Source organism: Tauraco erythrolophus, chromosome 8 (genome assembly GCF_009769465.1).
Source record: "Tauraco erythrolophus isolate bTauEry1 chromosome 8, bTauEry1.pri, whole genome shotgun sequence".
In the NCBI taxonomy this organism is placed as follows: domain Eukaryota; kingdom Metazoa; phylum Chordata; class Aves; order Musophagiformes; family Musophagidae; genus Tauraco; species Tauraco erythrolophus.
Window position 1 is genome coordinate 8950114 of NC_141472.1, and position 15490 is coordinate 8965603.

Below are 15490 nucleotides of genomic sequence, written 5' to 3' on the forward strand. Positions count from 1 at the left end.
TCTTCTTAATTCTAGTAATTGCGACCATTCAGACAGTGATACTGCCTTTTGAAAAAAGGTAGCTTTAGTTCAAGGCTGTATCTGCTTGCAACCCATTTTCTCTTCAGACTCTTGTTACAACTGCAATTGAGCAGTTCATAAGCAGAGGGGGCAAGAAATAGCCATGTCAAGTTCAATTGCAGTTTTTGAATCTTCCTTACATCATAGGACAGGAGGAGGGACTAAACCTCATATCGTGGCAAAAGCTGTTTTAAAATAACAGTTTTAAATGCCAAAATATATTCATCTTCCTAACTCTTCCTGCAGAGATTAACAGAAAACTGTGGGATGGAAGTTCCTGGAGGCGTAGGAACATTCTAATCTCTTAGCAATACTGTTATTACAACTCAAATGGTAATCAACTATGAGTAGTCTTTTTATCTCCCCCACTTCATTTCTTAAAGCTTCATGTAAATTAGAATCAAGTTTTCCTTCTTTTTGCGCAATTTATAGATGCTTTAGGAAATTATGTAAATTCTAAGTTATCATTGCTGATTACAATAGTTTTTTCTATGTGTTTTTGAAACAAATCAATATTGTTACAGAGGAATATTTGTTTATATTCATGTGATGACTATTAATTGTAATAGGAACAGGAGGTCTGCTTATGTATCAGGACTTGATTCTATACTTGGTACTCAAAAAAGGAGGATCATAGAAAAAAGATTCTGTCCTTAAATGATATAAAGTAGTTACATGGATCTATAAACCTAAAAGAGACAGAATAAGCATGTGTTATTAAGTATAACTGTTAAAGAGCTACAACAGAAAGAGATTAAACGTAAGAGGGATTTGGGAACATGGGAGAAATAGGATACACAGAACAACAGCTATAAAGACACTGAAAAGGAACCCAGTTAGAGCAAGGGGAAAAGACTGCCCATATGGTACATTTTTTTGGTAAATAGTTGTGTGCAGAGAGGGCATGCCAGTGTTTATGAATTTATGGCAATCTGGGAAGCCCAGTGCTGCACAGAAACTTTTTTTTTTAATAGATGATAGTTCACATCTAAACTGCATGTTTTCCTTTAAAGGAAATACTGCTTTCCCATGTAATAAGCCAAATAAAATAAAATACCAAGAAGAGACTTGTTGAAGAAAAACAACAACAAAAATAGTCGAGATAGTTTCTTTCAGTCTTGTCAAGCTCTCTTAGCTGGAGAGCATTGCCACTGCAACTTTTTAAGTAGCTGGAATGTGCTTTTTAATAGAAAGTGAAATATAGTGTTGAAAGTATGTGAATAATAATGTTTAAAAGCTGTTTATGTTGCACCTTAAGTAAGCAATTACTTAGATGTGCAGTTTATTTCTCTGTGCCCGTGTATTTGGATAACAAAGTCTCAATTTAAGATAGAAAGGTAAGGACTTGTTTCAATAAAACCTTTTTAAGAAACCCTGGGAGATGATGAAATCTGAAGGTGGCATGCACCTGGAAAAAGAGCAGAGTATTTTACATAAACAGTCCCTAAATAATTTGCACAGGGACGCAAAGCAACAGTCAAATCAATTTTCTAGAACAGAAATTACCATCCAAATAAACACTTCCAGATAAATGCTGTCCAAATAAAAACTTCCTGCTTACATTCAGTAAGAATGGGAACATTTGTTAGGAGATGAGTCTGCTAACTGCTGTTATACTTCAAGTTTATTTTTGGGCACTCTCATGTGCAATGAGCCACATTCAAAAACGTTCCTGCAAATTGCCTGCTCTTACGTACATGAGGAAATCCAGAGATTTACTTTGTGCATCTTTATCCTAAGCAACTATTGTGATTTCCTGAAAATGATTTTCTTTTTATTTGCAGGAAGTCCAGCACAACTGTCAACTCCATAGGATATCATTTTGTGCTGATGATAAAACTGACAAGAGAATATTTACTTTCATATGCAAAGACTCAGAATCAAATAAGCATCTGTGCTATGTATTTGACAGTGAAAAGTGTGTAAGTATGCAAGACACACTAACAGAGTTTGGGTGACTGTTCCGGGCTTTGATTGCTCTGCTTTGAAATAAAACAGGAATGGTTAATAAAGGCGGATAGCCTGCCTTTTAATTGGGGTCACTTTGATAAAATCTTTCGTGCCAATATAGTGGCTTGTAACTTAGGTGCATTAATTGAAAGGACAACTTTTTTCTTCATTGATCTAAGGCAATTCTGGGACAATTCTTCAGTACTCAGTTCGAGGCCAAGTGTCTGCCATTGCAGAGAACAGATTGCATCCCACCAAGCTTGAAATGTTTGCACAGCTGTTTCACAGAGATTGCTGCAATTCTGTGGCTGAGATACCCTTACAGGCTCTTCTGCGGATGTGTCTGCTTCAGTGGTTTTCTTGGGTTTTAATTATTTATTTTTTTTAACAGTAAGGTTCCCCCTTCTCTGCCTTCCCCCTGCCACATCTCAAGTTTGTTAATGCTGTGATGCACTACCAGAGAATTCATTGCACCAACCACTGACATTCTCTTGTGTCTGAGACAGAACAGGGCAACTGTTCAAAAATGTGCAATAGCAGAAAAAAAAATAATGCTTTAGGACAGGAAATGAAGAAAATGGTGTCTAGCTGAAACAGTCATGTGTTTACCCTGGCAGGAAGTAATTAATGAATAAAAACACTACAATCAACACCAAAAATGGATGCTTAGGTTTTTTTATAATCTAGAGGCTCTCTTGTTGATTTATTCTGAAGTAGCTGAGATATCATATAAAGGAAAGACTTGAGGAAATAATATATTTTTTTTAGAAAAATATGCATATTAACTCCTATTTATATGCAATTATATAGCATTGTGTGTTACTTCACAGAGTTTCTGGTGATTTTGTTGTTCACCTGCATTGCTCCAGTGCCTTCAGTAGATATTGTTCAGAATTGCTATATGTATGTTCCTCTTAAAATTTCTATCCTGTCTCTTTTCCACACATTCATAGGGTTTTAAACCGCCCTTGCAGTTTCTGCACACTAGTACCACTTTTATTCCAGACCAATGCACTGTGTCTTTTTATCTCTTACCAGATATTTCACTTACTGTACTTTTTTCCTCTATTTCGTTCTTTGTTCATTAGTAGTCTCAGATGTCAAAAGATCCCACCTCAGTTGCTACTTCTCATTTCAGTCAACCTTTATCCTTCCAACAAGATAGGACTGCATATTCCCAGTGTCTATTATAGTAGTCTTCTACTAAAATAAACAGTTATTCTCTAAAGCAGTCTCAGTTCAGCTTTTTTGGTCTAATCCAGTGTAATTTGCTTAAAGCAATTTCTTGCAATTTATTTTTTTTAAATAAAGGTGGCCATATGTTTTTTTTCACAGTAAAAAGATAGAGGAGTTAATTCCCCATTCCTGTAGAGCTCAAGTCTTCACGCACCTCTACTGAATGACTTTACTGTTGCACTGATAGATAAAAGGCTGCATAACATGTAAAAGGAGCATCATGTTCTGTACCATTTTTGTGCCTCCAGCTGTTCGTATTCTTACAGGTAGTGAAGGAAAAATGTCCTTGGCATTGAGCAGAATGCTCTGCTTTCTTGAGAAACAACTGATTTCAGGTTTTCATTTCAATAAAGAAGAGAAAATTCTAGTTTAGCTTTAGCCAGATTAATGTTTTTTCCAATTTCTTTTTCTGTTCTCCTGCCAAATTGTGTTTGTTTCTTTTTTAAAAAAAGCTATTGCTTACTAGTTCTAAGGCAAATGGCGTATCCATATGTTCACCTTTTATTGGTGTCTCTTGTAAGTCAGCATTTTTTTTCTCAAACCTCAGTGTGCTCAATCGACTTCTTGTACACTTATTTTTACACTAGATTTTCTGTAGAGATGGTATGTACACATCATAACATATGATGTGAATCAGCATGGAACTACAAAATTATTATATTTTACACATACAAATGCAAGTTCTGTTTGATTGGATTTTTGTAAGTGAAAATACTTGCGCAGATAAATACATTTATCTACGCTGTACTGATGGGGATTTTATAGGACTTCTAAAAATAAGTGTTGAAATCCAAATTTAGAAGCAATAAGGGTCAATGCATCCATTAACGTTAAAACTAAAACAATTTCTTTGATGATTGAAAAGTCTGTATTTGCTTCAGAAATCATCAGAAAAAGACAGACTGCAGCATGCTCTCTGTATTTACAGAAATCAGAGGCATAATTTATACTAGAGATTAGCTAATTCTGTTCTGCCTCTTCAGTCTCCCTTCTTTATCTGAAGTATTTTGAAGTTGCTTTCATACCACTTTCTGTCAAAGTGTATTTCTGAAGAGTGTTTGCCATGGTCCTTTGTAGTGTTGACTTCATGATGGATGAAGCAAACCCTTTGAACACAGTACATGGTGTAAAGTATTTTGTGATCATCTGAAATGAAAGTAACGATATAAAATATTTTAATATACTAATTTCAATCTTATGTTTTATATAAAGGCGGAAGAGATAACTTTAACAATTGGTCAAGCATTTGACTTAGCTTACAGGAAATTTTTGGAATCCGGAGGAAAAGACGTTGAAACAAGGAAACAAATTGCAGGTTTACAGAAAAGAGTAAGTTCTGAACTAGATTTTTTTAGAGATAAAAGAACATGCTTCTATATTTGTGTTATGTGCTTTCTATGACAGTAAAATTTCCAGCATTTTTCTCAGATTGCTAAGAATTGCAGAAGATACTAAAAAAGAAAATTGAAAAAAGACCTGATAACTGTGAAAGTGTTTTATGTTTTGCCATCTTGCAAAGTTGTTAAAGAGAAAAGCAAAGTGGAAATATGGAAGATACAAAAATTTAATTATTTTTTGTAATCAGGTAACTAGTTCAACATTGCTTCTAAATGACCAAATCTCAGATAAAATGTACTCTCAGTGGATACTGTTGTTGAAATGAATGAATATCACAATAGCTGTTGTAATAACCACTTGTTTTGTAGATTCAAGAATTAGAAGCTGAAAACACAGAACTGAAAAATAAAGTTCAAGATTTGGAAAACCAGTTAAGAATAACACAAGTACATGCATCTCCAGTAAGTAAACAAATGTAACTCTTATGTCTGAAGTTTCTCTAAATTTATAATCATTGTATTATAATAATTATTAACATACGTGCTGTTTACAGTGATTATGATTAACATACAGTGATCATGTAACATATCTGTGGAAATGCAGTATTGAAGTAACAGTAAGATTGTGACAAGCCAACAAACATGCAAATTGCAGTCTCTCAAATTGTGGTGGTTCTAATCTCTGTTTGTTGCTGCCTAAAGAAAGTAAATACTCCTCCTTGTAGACATCTAGGCATGCTACCTAGGGATGAAGAGCTCTATTCGTCACTTTAACGTCCTGATTCGAGAATGCTACCTTGGATTTTTCTGGGAACTTTCTGTCACAAGCATGTTGTCACTTGCAACTGACATTTTCTGAATGACTTTTTAAAAATTTTGTCTGTCTCAAAGGAGTCATTAGGTCTCAGGAACCTAGTGTTGAGTGGGTAGGTAAAAAGGAGGAAGTGTGGGTTCCTCATCATTGGAAATTTCTAATGCTTTCTGCAGTTCCTATAGGCGATCAGAACAAACGTATTTTTAAATGACTGACAGTTACTGTATATAGGTAGGACCTCTGAAAATGCAGGTCTCATTGCAGATGGATCCTAATGACTCCCCTCTTCTTACAAGTGCATTCTATCTATACAGCATTAGGTAATTGTGAAAATTTCTTAATGTATGCATAATAAAATCTTAGAAAAAGATGTAGTGCTTTTAAGCTGTGCATTTTGAGCCGCCTTGTTCCTGCCATGGATGTACACCATTTCTGTTTAAATGGATGTTTAGAAGTTTGGACAATGTAAAAGTATGTTTATAATAGTGATGATAATTTTTCCGTGGTGCCTATACACTCCCTTGGTATTGATTAGATGGTTCCTCACATGAGGAAATGTCATTTTGTTTTACTTAAATCTATTTAGAGGAGAGAGCACCATAAATTATAAATACTGCATAACCCCCACAGTGAAAATTGTAAATTATGGTTGTCTCCTCACTTATGAAGCATTCAGTGAAAGGTAATCAACTTTAATGCTAGATTTAAAAGCAATTTAGTCGATTCCTTAATGCTTTACTTTCCTTAATTAGAATAGCAGCTAGTTGAGTTTTATTTATGAACATAATAACTAAATGTATCTTTGAATTCAGCTGAACAGGCTCTTAAGTCTCTTGTGATGGATGCATTTCTCTTTCAATTAAATTAATGAAGAACTTGGTAATTTCATTTAGCAAAAAAATTTATAAGTATCAACAGTGACCAAAATTTTTCCTGTAGCATGTGCAGCGCACATTTCTATTTAGTTTGTCTTTTACGACAGTGGTGTCTAATCCCTTATTAATGAGTTAAGATCTAAATTTGTAAATTTGCCAGCCATTTGTATTCTCTCCTTGGATTGCTGGAACTAGATGATCTTTAAGGTCCCTTCTAACTCAAACCGTTCTAGGATTCTATGGTGTTTTATTGTTAATTACTGTAGTACAATAAATACACATATTGCTTAAATAGCACTTATGCCACAACAAAATTAAATAATAATTATTAATATTAAAATATTGATTCATTTTAATAAAACACTATCAGCTGTTAGTTTTTACATATAATTTTATTGCTTCATTTACTCCTTAATCTTAAAAAACCGCACAGGTTCTTTGTCACAAATTTCTGAGTTTCCTCATGATTAGATGCAGTAAGAGCCATCCAACAGCCTGTTTAACATCTAAATCGATTCTGCCACAAAAAAGCCTTCTATAAATGATTTGAATAAATACTGCAAAAGGTTGTCCAGAGAGATTGGAGGTATCTGTACTCTTGGAGATATTAAAAACTTCCCTGGACGTGGTCCTCAGCAGCTTCAGCTAATTGGATCCTGCTTCAAGCAGAAGTTTGGATTAATCTGTTCGTGCTTATGTGATTCTTCGATCACTTGTGCAGCCAACAATGGAAAAGAAACATTTTTGAAAAAAAATCTTTCTCAAATCTAGGAATAGAACTGTATTCACCAAACACTATCAACTTTTGTGCTTTACCAAGAGATATCACTGACATAGGCTTGTTTTAAACTAGCTTGTGTACCTTGTAAATCAAAGCTCTTAATTGTGTTAGCATAAGATTAAATACAAGTAAGTGCAAGAATTAGATTGAAATTAAATTAAGGAATGGAATAGTATGGTCATGAAGTGACTTTTCTGTGCAGGGAAGAGGAATCAAATATTTTTAAGATAGTTTGATGAGTGCCTAGAACTGCATTGGGTAGCTGCTCTTATACTATGTGAGCAACAAATATGTACAAAAAAAAGGAAATTACAGAGAATTCATAAGACAATTGCCTGTTAGTTTGCAATTAATCTTATATGCTTTTAATTCAAATTAGCTATCATTTCAAGCATGACTTTGCAAAGATTCAACCCCTATTAGAAAAAAGCAGCAGCAGTGCAAATAATGTTTTCCTCTATTTCTACATAATTTCTGTGATGAAAAATAGTTTATTTTTAAAAAAGCTACTAGAGATTTCTTGTTTTTTCCTGAATTTAAAACTTTTAAGTACCATGTTAAAAACGTCTGTACTACAGCTGCTCTATTTCTTCAAAATTAGCAAAGGAAAAACAACAGTTCTATCTTGTGATCATTTTGTCAGAGTAACATTTTCAAATCTGCTGATAGTATTTTGTTAAATACTGATAGGAAATACCTTACATAAATGAAACAGAATATCCAGCATGGGGAATAATACCGCATCTGAGTCACTTCCTAAGCATTTTTGGTTACATGGGGGAAAACGTGCTTCCCTGCAGATATTCTTCATGTTATATGCCACGAACATAATTGTTCTGATGATTTAAAGCAGATTTGTAAAACTGTAAAGTTAAAATTTTTTCAGAGCTCTTATGTCCACATTAATGAATTATAAAGAGGTACCAGTGCCACACTAGAGCTTTCTGAAGCTTTTTTTAGACAAAATCGGTAATCTGATTTATTTCTATTTCGTTAGTTTGATACAGCTATAGCTCCTTATCTGTCAGTTCAGTTGGCTGTTATACCATGTGCTGAGGTCTAGGGAGGGATCATTCAATGATAAATGGAAAGTTCAAGCTCTTATAGTTGATACCTAATATGATAAAAGTACATGCGCCATTAACTGGCATCACAGTCATTTGTAAAATAATGTTCAGTTTCGCAAGCCAACTACAGATGGTTAAAAAGTTACTTCTGTTTATGCCTAAATATAGTACCTTGAATTTTCTTATCTTATGCTTTCGTTTTTATATTTGGTTGGTTGCACACTGTACTTTCTCAGCCTTTGCCCGATGTGCTGCAGTGGCTTTCCTGTCTTCCAGGTTGTTGACTGTGCTCTTCCTTTAGTGATTAATGCATGGTCACAGAAACACTTGGTAATCAGCAATTGATTTAGCATTTCAGAATTCAACACTAACAACTTGATTAAACAAATATATCTTTAAAGAAGCAGAAGATGTTGCAAGGGCCTGTGATGACAGTTTGCAGAACATGAAAAATACAAACATTGAAATCATGTTGGGTGCTACATCCTCTTCTTCAATCCCCAACCCTATGGAGGGGGGACCGCAAGCTATGCAGTCTAAGCAGACATAGTTTTAAGCTAACAATGGACATGTATTTTCCTTCTCTGTGAATTTTTTTTTCCTTCCCTGTGTATTTTTTTTTAAGCTATTTTTAAGTGGACATGTATTTTTCTTTCCTGTGAGGGAAGACTTAGGCTTTTAAGTACTTATTGCACCTGTAGTATGAAACAGTGCTGATACAGACACCAAGTGATGTCATTGTCGTGCTTTATTTGTTAAAATACTGATGTAGGACAGAATGGCTTTCCCACTTGTCAGTAACTGAGAAGCTGTGGTGTCATTTGTATGCAGTGCCAGTCTATAATTTCTTTACTTCTTCTTCTTCCTTCTGAAGCTGATCGATTTTGGTGTCTCTAATTATTCTCGACACATTAGTCTGCATTAATTTTTAATGAAATTAAGTAGGTGGAAAATACCTTCAGAAATTCAAAGTTCCATTCTTTTTGTATTATTTCACTGACCTTGACACTGTTGGTTGTTTTGTTTTTGTGGGTTTTTTTTTTAAAGAGCCATTTCTGCTTTTCCTGAGAGTGAAGCTAAAGCTGAGGTCTTCTGAGTCCCAGATCATTTTCCAACAAACAGGATCAGATTGGATCTCCTGTTCTCACTTCAGTATCAAAGAAACAATAGAATCTGAGACCATCTTTAAACTGTGGATGGATAACAATACATATAGAGGATTAAACTCCTGGTTTATTTCACATTAAAAAAAAATAAAATCTAGTAGTGTCATGCTTCGGTTCTAATCAGATACATCCAGACTATCATTTAAAATAAACTTTTCTAACTTTCTGTTGTCATTTAAAAAAGGCTTACTAACTAAATATCAAGACATATATTAAGCCATTTGCTGGAATTTATACTCAAGATCACGTGTACTACTGTCAAGACTTAAAATTCAGATCCTTTTTTACTTGCAAAATGTTTTAAAATATTTTTGTCTATAGTTATCAAAGATGGTCATCATATACTGATGCTCAAGAACAAAAGAGATGTACCAGGTTGGACTGCAATCTGTGACTTTAGTGACAGATTTACTTCTTTAAAAGTTCATATATTCACGTATTGAACACTTGGGAAATAATGTAGAACACTTTATTTGCAAAACATAGTACTAAAACATCTTAATTTGATGTTGTCTGACATCAGAATGTGTCCAAAGAATATTACGTATGGTGACTTATCCAAAATTCATCAGTGGTCTAACTAGGAGAAGAAAATGCAGGCAGTGAATTGTAAGCTGAAGGTTCATTTTAAGCACAGAATTAAAAATATTTTGGATTATTGATAACTTCCCATATAAGAGAATATTTTGCTAGCTGGAACATCCATTACTATTTTTTTAATTAAATTCTTTTTTAGGGAAGAATAATAAATTAGAATATTAGGGTGTTTATTGTGAGCCCTCAATTGCTCTACTTAACAAAAGTCCACTTATACGAAAATTGAAAATAATAATAATAATAATGAGGCGACTTCTTTTTCTCTCTCTCCCTCTCTCGTTCATAAGTAGTGCAAGTTACAGGCTTGTTTGGGAAATGTAAAGGGAAATCTATCTAAATCTGCTTTCTTGATTATTCTTGCTTGTATTGCTGGTTTTTTTGCAGGCCTTGTAAGGGCTTATTTGAAGACTTACTTTAAAACAATACTGACAGACTGAAATAAGTGCAAACTATATGCATGAATAATACAGTTACATACGCTTTACATTTTTGCAATGTGTAAGCAGCTGCAAAACATTGACAGCAGTTGACTTCTGCCTTTGAGGGATACATTTGCTGTCAAAATTATTGTGTTGCTTGGTTATTAGTATCACTATGAAAATTTTTCTGTGGTGGTTCTAAATCGAACCAAATGGCCAAATAAATATCAATCTAATTTAGCTGCTTGTTCTATCAGTTCATAAACTGTATGGGGAAAAATAGAATTTCTTTCTGAACCTATAAAAGAAGCCATTAAAAGCAATGAGATCATAGTTGTAAATAAAGAAAACTAGGTTGTATAATCAACTATACTTTCACATAAAATGTATTGTGAAAATTGAACATTGAATTATCAGACTTTGCACGCTTTTTCTTCCAGGGTTTTGTAACTATTTAGATTTAAGTTTGTTCAGCACATTCAGTAAGTCATAAACTGCTTAGTGATTGGTTTTTTTTTTATCCTTTCAGGCTGATGTTTTTAAGTACACTAGTCTTGCTAAAACTTTAAAGTTAGTCTCTGAAATATCTTATGTTTGCCAATGCAGGAGCATTATGCAAACTGTCACTGTTTTAATTTACTGAATGGATCTATTTAGGACATATTATATCGAAGTATGAGTTTCCTTAGAGTAGTTTGCCTTTATAGCTGCGCTTACATGTGCCATGGGAAATGTTGGTATGGGACGTTTCTTTTGTCTCTTGTTCCCTTGCATGTACAGCTAAAGTTTCCATTACTTCTATATCTGTGCTATTTACTTTTCATCTGTTTTAGTGGTTTGGCAATACATTAATCACTGGCTTTTTTCGCATTTCAGCTTGATTATATTAGGACAATCTGATTTTCATTTTGTTGTTTGCTTATGATGACACTGCTCAAGTTTGTATCACAGTAAGACTTGGGATGCTGCTCCGATGTATAAATCCAGCTTCCAAAGATCAATGCATCCCTGGGAGCACTGTTTCACACAATGTCTTTTTTTGCTATTTATGCTGTTCGTGTTGCTTAGGGCAGTGGGGGTTAGCTGAGTGCACAGCCTTCGTGTGGGTTAATTACATACGTTTAGCATCCTCAGGTTTTATGATAGGCTGAACAATAAAACGTTGTAGGCAACCGAGGAACCTCTGATGAGATAAGAGAGATTTTTACTCTATTTTGGATTGGCTGAAGTTTCTCAGGCATGCCTTTAAGGTTTTCTCTTTGAGCAAAATGTTTAAGGCAGAGCAGGAAGTTGTGACAACTGCATGACTGCAAAGTTAAATACGAAAAAACCAGGAATATTCAGGAAAATAACTTAAAAGAGAGAATGATGAAATATGAGAAGCAGAATTGAAAGGCAACAGGAAAAGGTATGGGGAGAAACAACCCCAAAAGGAATGATGTTCTTCCATTCACTAAGTGTCATTGAAGTAGTATCTAATATGTATTCTTATCGTGGCAGTGTTGCAAAAAACGTCTATTTTTAAATGGACCATTAAAGATAGTGATTGAGTAGACCTTTTGTAAAGCTCTTTAATTGTGACTCAGAAGCATAGGCCACCTGCACCTATTACCCTCATTAAAAAGCTTCAACATACTCATGAGAAAAGCCCAAGACAGACATTGGAACTGTGTGCATATTTCAGAAAACAGTTTTGGAATGTGTTTAGGCATATCACTTGATTCATGTTTCCATTAAGACAGCCAAGTGGGAAAATGCACATGTTTTTTTCTTCTACTCTTTATCTTTTACTTCTACTTTATAATATTCTGTGTTCAGTTCAGTGAACACTTCTTCATGAGGGTTTAAAATTCTATTACATTTGTGATGTTAAAAAAAAATAAATTTGAAATTGTCTGTGTTGGATTCCATGTTACTGAAAAAGTACTAAATGAACCAGAGATGTAGCAGTTAATTAATGAAACTGCTAATGCTTATACTGTATTTTATGAATTAGTTAATTAATATATCCTTAGTAGTCCCAAATCTCAGGTATCTTGTAATCAGTGGTTTTCTAACTAACTGCATAATGCCCAATTCAAGATCACTTACTGTTCCCTATAATCTTCTCTGCAGTTATCCGCTATGGCTGTTCTATATATTACCCACCTGAATGTTCTAAGGAAGAAAAACATTTTCTAATTCATTAATACACTTATGTGATTCCTCTGGGGATGTGACACAGAGATTGCAATCAGTGTCGAGACACCTAGTAAAAACCAACAATTTTGAAATGATTTCTTGATTAACAAAAACTCAGTCATGCTTCATTTCCTACTATGATGCAGCCACACAGTGCATCTTCAGCATGATGCTAAGTAGAATGAGTCAAAATAAATCCTTTGACAGGCACATCATAACGTCTAATCATAATAGAGACCAAGTACACTGAACTACTATATTCATTTCATTAAGAATTATTTCATCTTGTTTTCTTGTGTTGATGAAATGGGGTCCAAATTGGAAAGTAATATATCAACCTGACCAATACTATATGTTCAGTGTTACACAGTGGGAAGCTCAGACAAAATACATTTGCCATATAAAATGACAATTCAATATATTTTTACTATATTTTCTTCCTCTACAATTTGGTGTAAGGGTATTAAGTTTCAGAAATTATGCCCTTTTTAGGTTGTATTCTTCAGAGTAAGGCTTACTGTTCCCTTCTCCTCCTTCATTTTCTGAACCTTGTGATATTTCCTACATTTTAAAAGCCTTATGTACAATCCTTCTCTTTGTCGCCTTCCCCATATTATTTTCCATTGTTGAAGATGCTTCCCTGCTGTACCTGTGCTGTCTGTGGGCTGCTTGAATAGGTCGGGCTGTAAGCAGAAAGCCACTGTCAGCCTCACTTGTCTCGCCAGGTCATGGGCTGCAACAGCAGAACAGCACCTGCAGCGCAGGTCTCAGCACCCGTGGTGGACTTCTGTACGGCTGTGCAAGTGAAGGATTACTAGTGGCAGTTCATTATTGACAAGACACATTCCCAAAGCTGACATATCCACATATATCGCCTCACCCTATGTGATGTGAAATGTCCTAAGATTATTGCTTAGCAGATAAATAGGAGGAACCGTGACTGCTAAATATCCTGGGCTTGAATGGTGCAAATAACACATATCGTGGTTTTGTAGTGAAACCTTCTGTTGCTGGGATTTTAATATATGTTCATCTTCCTTATAATTTTGTTGCTTTGCCTTCTCTATGCGTTTTACCAGTTTCTGTATGATTTTTTTCATGTAATATACATGCCTTTTTATGGGAACTGCTAATCCTCTGCTGTTTAGCATTTCAGAGAAGTATTTTGTTTCCTTAATTTGACTGTTTGTATTTAGTGTCTTCCAGTGTTCACCATTATAAGATCTGTTTTTTCCATATGTGTATAGCAACAAGTATTGCACCGTAGTAGTTACACGTTAGTATTGCAAGTCTTCTAACTGTAGTCTAGTGATACTCTTGAAATAATAACCGAATTATGTAAGTCTTATTTCTTGTAGATTTGCTTTCCTTTTTATTGATTACCATTGCAAACCCTCTGTTTCACAATTCCAGCCTGGCAACCAATGAGTTCTTCGTGCTAAAAACTTTTTTTTTTCTTATGAATTGCAGATTTTGAATAGAGAGTTTTGTGGTGTGTGTTTGGTGTTCTCATAAGTATGCCATTGTTACTAAATTTGGATATCTATACCTTTAACCCAGATTATTTGTAAAGAAAATGAAGAAAGGGACTAAAATTCAGTTTAAAAGGTTTTGAAATGTTTTGTTCCTTATGTGACTATGAAAAAATGCTTTAAAATCATTGATTAAATCCACTCTACTGGAGTTATGCAAACTTCTAATGAAATAATCATGTCATATTGGTTGTATGACACTTTGAAGAGAGTAAAAGCAGACTGCAGAATTATTGCTGCGCGTATCTACTGCTTCAGCCTAGGAAAGTCAAAGGATTTTTTAGGCAAGACACCTACAGCACAGATCCAATTCCTGCCTTCTCAGTTTATAACTCTTGCTCAAGACACTGTCTGCAGAAGTGTTCAGTCCCTTCTGTTAGGATTCAGAGATGAATCTGTCCTTCTCTAAAGCCTGGTTTTAACTGTCCAAAGCTGTTTTTCTCAGATTTTGAGGTAGGAATTACAACTTGGCACCAACAGAAAGATTGGTTGGGCATGTTTCTTAAATCAAATATTGAGACATTTCGTTTTTGCTTTTCTTTCCAGGATCACTCCTAAAGGTTCTTTGTTTCTAATTTCACCTAGACAAGATCCATTTCTTTTGAAACCTTTCAGAATTGCAGATATTTCCCATTTGGGCAAAAAACTAAGAGTTTTTAGTTTTTATCAAAGTGGACAAAGCCCTTAGCTTAGCTCTCAATACACGATGAATCTTGCTGGAATGTACAGTTAAATACTCCCCAGTCATTTGAGGCAGCTAGCTTCAGGTTCTTGTCTGCCTAATTCACACCAGAACCTTGCAGTTACCACTTTGTCATCTTAGATAAACACTCTTACCATCTGTATTCTGGTGTGGATATTACTCATTTGCCTCTGTTTCAAGTAGATTTTGGATTTGTTGAGAAATCCAGAGAATCTTGCAATCCTCAACGTTTCTATTTCCCCAGCAGACAAGTTTTATTCTGTCCTGCATCCTGTGCTGCTGTTGTAGAGGCATGAGGATTCCTTTGCTTTGCAACAATGAGTCTCAGCTTTTGAGATACCTACTGAAAATACCAAATTCAATTAGTTACTCATCCACACAGAAAAGATGGCAGAAGGGTATTGTTGTCCATAAAGGTTTAGGCTCTCAAATTCTCTAGATACGGAAATGAAACGAAGTGTAGTATTAATGTAAAAATTAAAATTTGGGCACCATGAGCTTCTACTGTAAGAATATTTTAGTTAAATAATTAAATTTTCTTTAAATATTGGTGGGATATAAATGGTAGGTGTTTCCTGGTTCAGAGAAAGAAAATTCTGACCTGTGCTTTAACCACCAGAGTAACTCTGCTGCCCCAATATGTGCTTATCTGCTAATTTACATATGCAGGTATGAGATATTGCGCATATGTTAGTGGATTTAGATGTTTGAGAGTGCATCTGACACTCCCGCTTGTGCAAAGATGCCTGTCTTTATTTTGTTTGGTGTAATT

At 34.6% G+C, this 15490-nt stretch overlaps 1 protein-coding gene across 1 annotated transcript in view; it reads left to right on the top strand.

Annotated features, from left to right (window-relative positions):
* The window catches only part of GULP1 (GULP PTB domain containing engulfment adaptor 1), a 108459-nt gene that overhangs the window by 70569 nt on the left and 22400 nt on the right, over window positions 1-15490 (top strand). The window contains exons 6-8 of the mRNA XM_086615870.1: window positions 1845-1982; window positions 4459-4575; window positions 4953-5045. Of these exons, the coding sequence (XP_086471996.1) occupies window positions 1845-1982; window positions 4459-4575; window positions 4953-5045 (348 nt within the window). The remainder of the gene's footprint in view (window positions 1-1844; window positions 1983-4458; window positions 4576-4952; window positions 5046-15490) is intronic.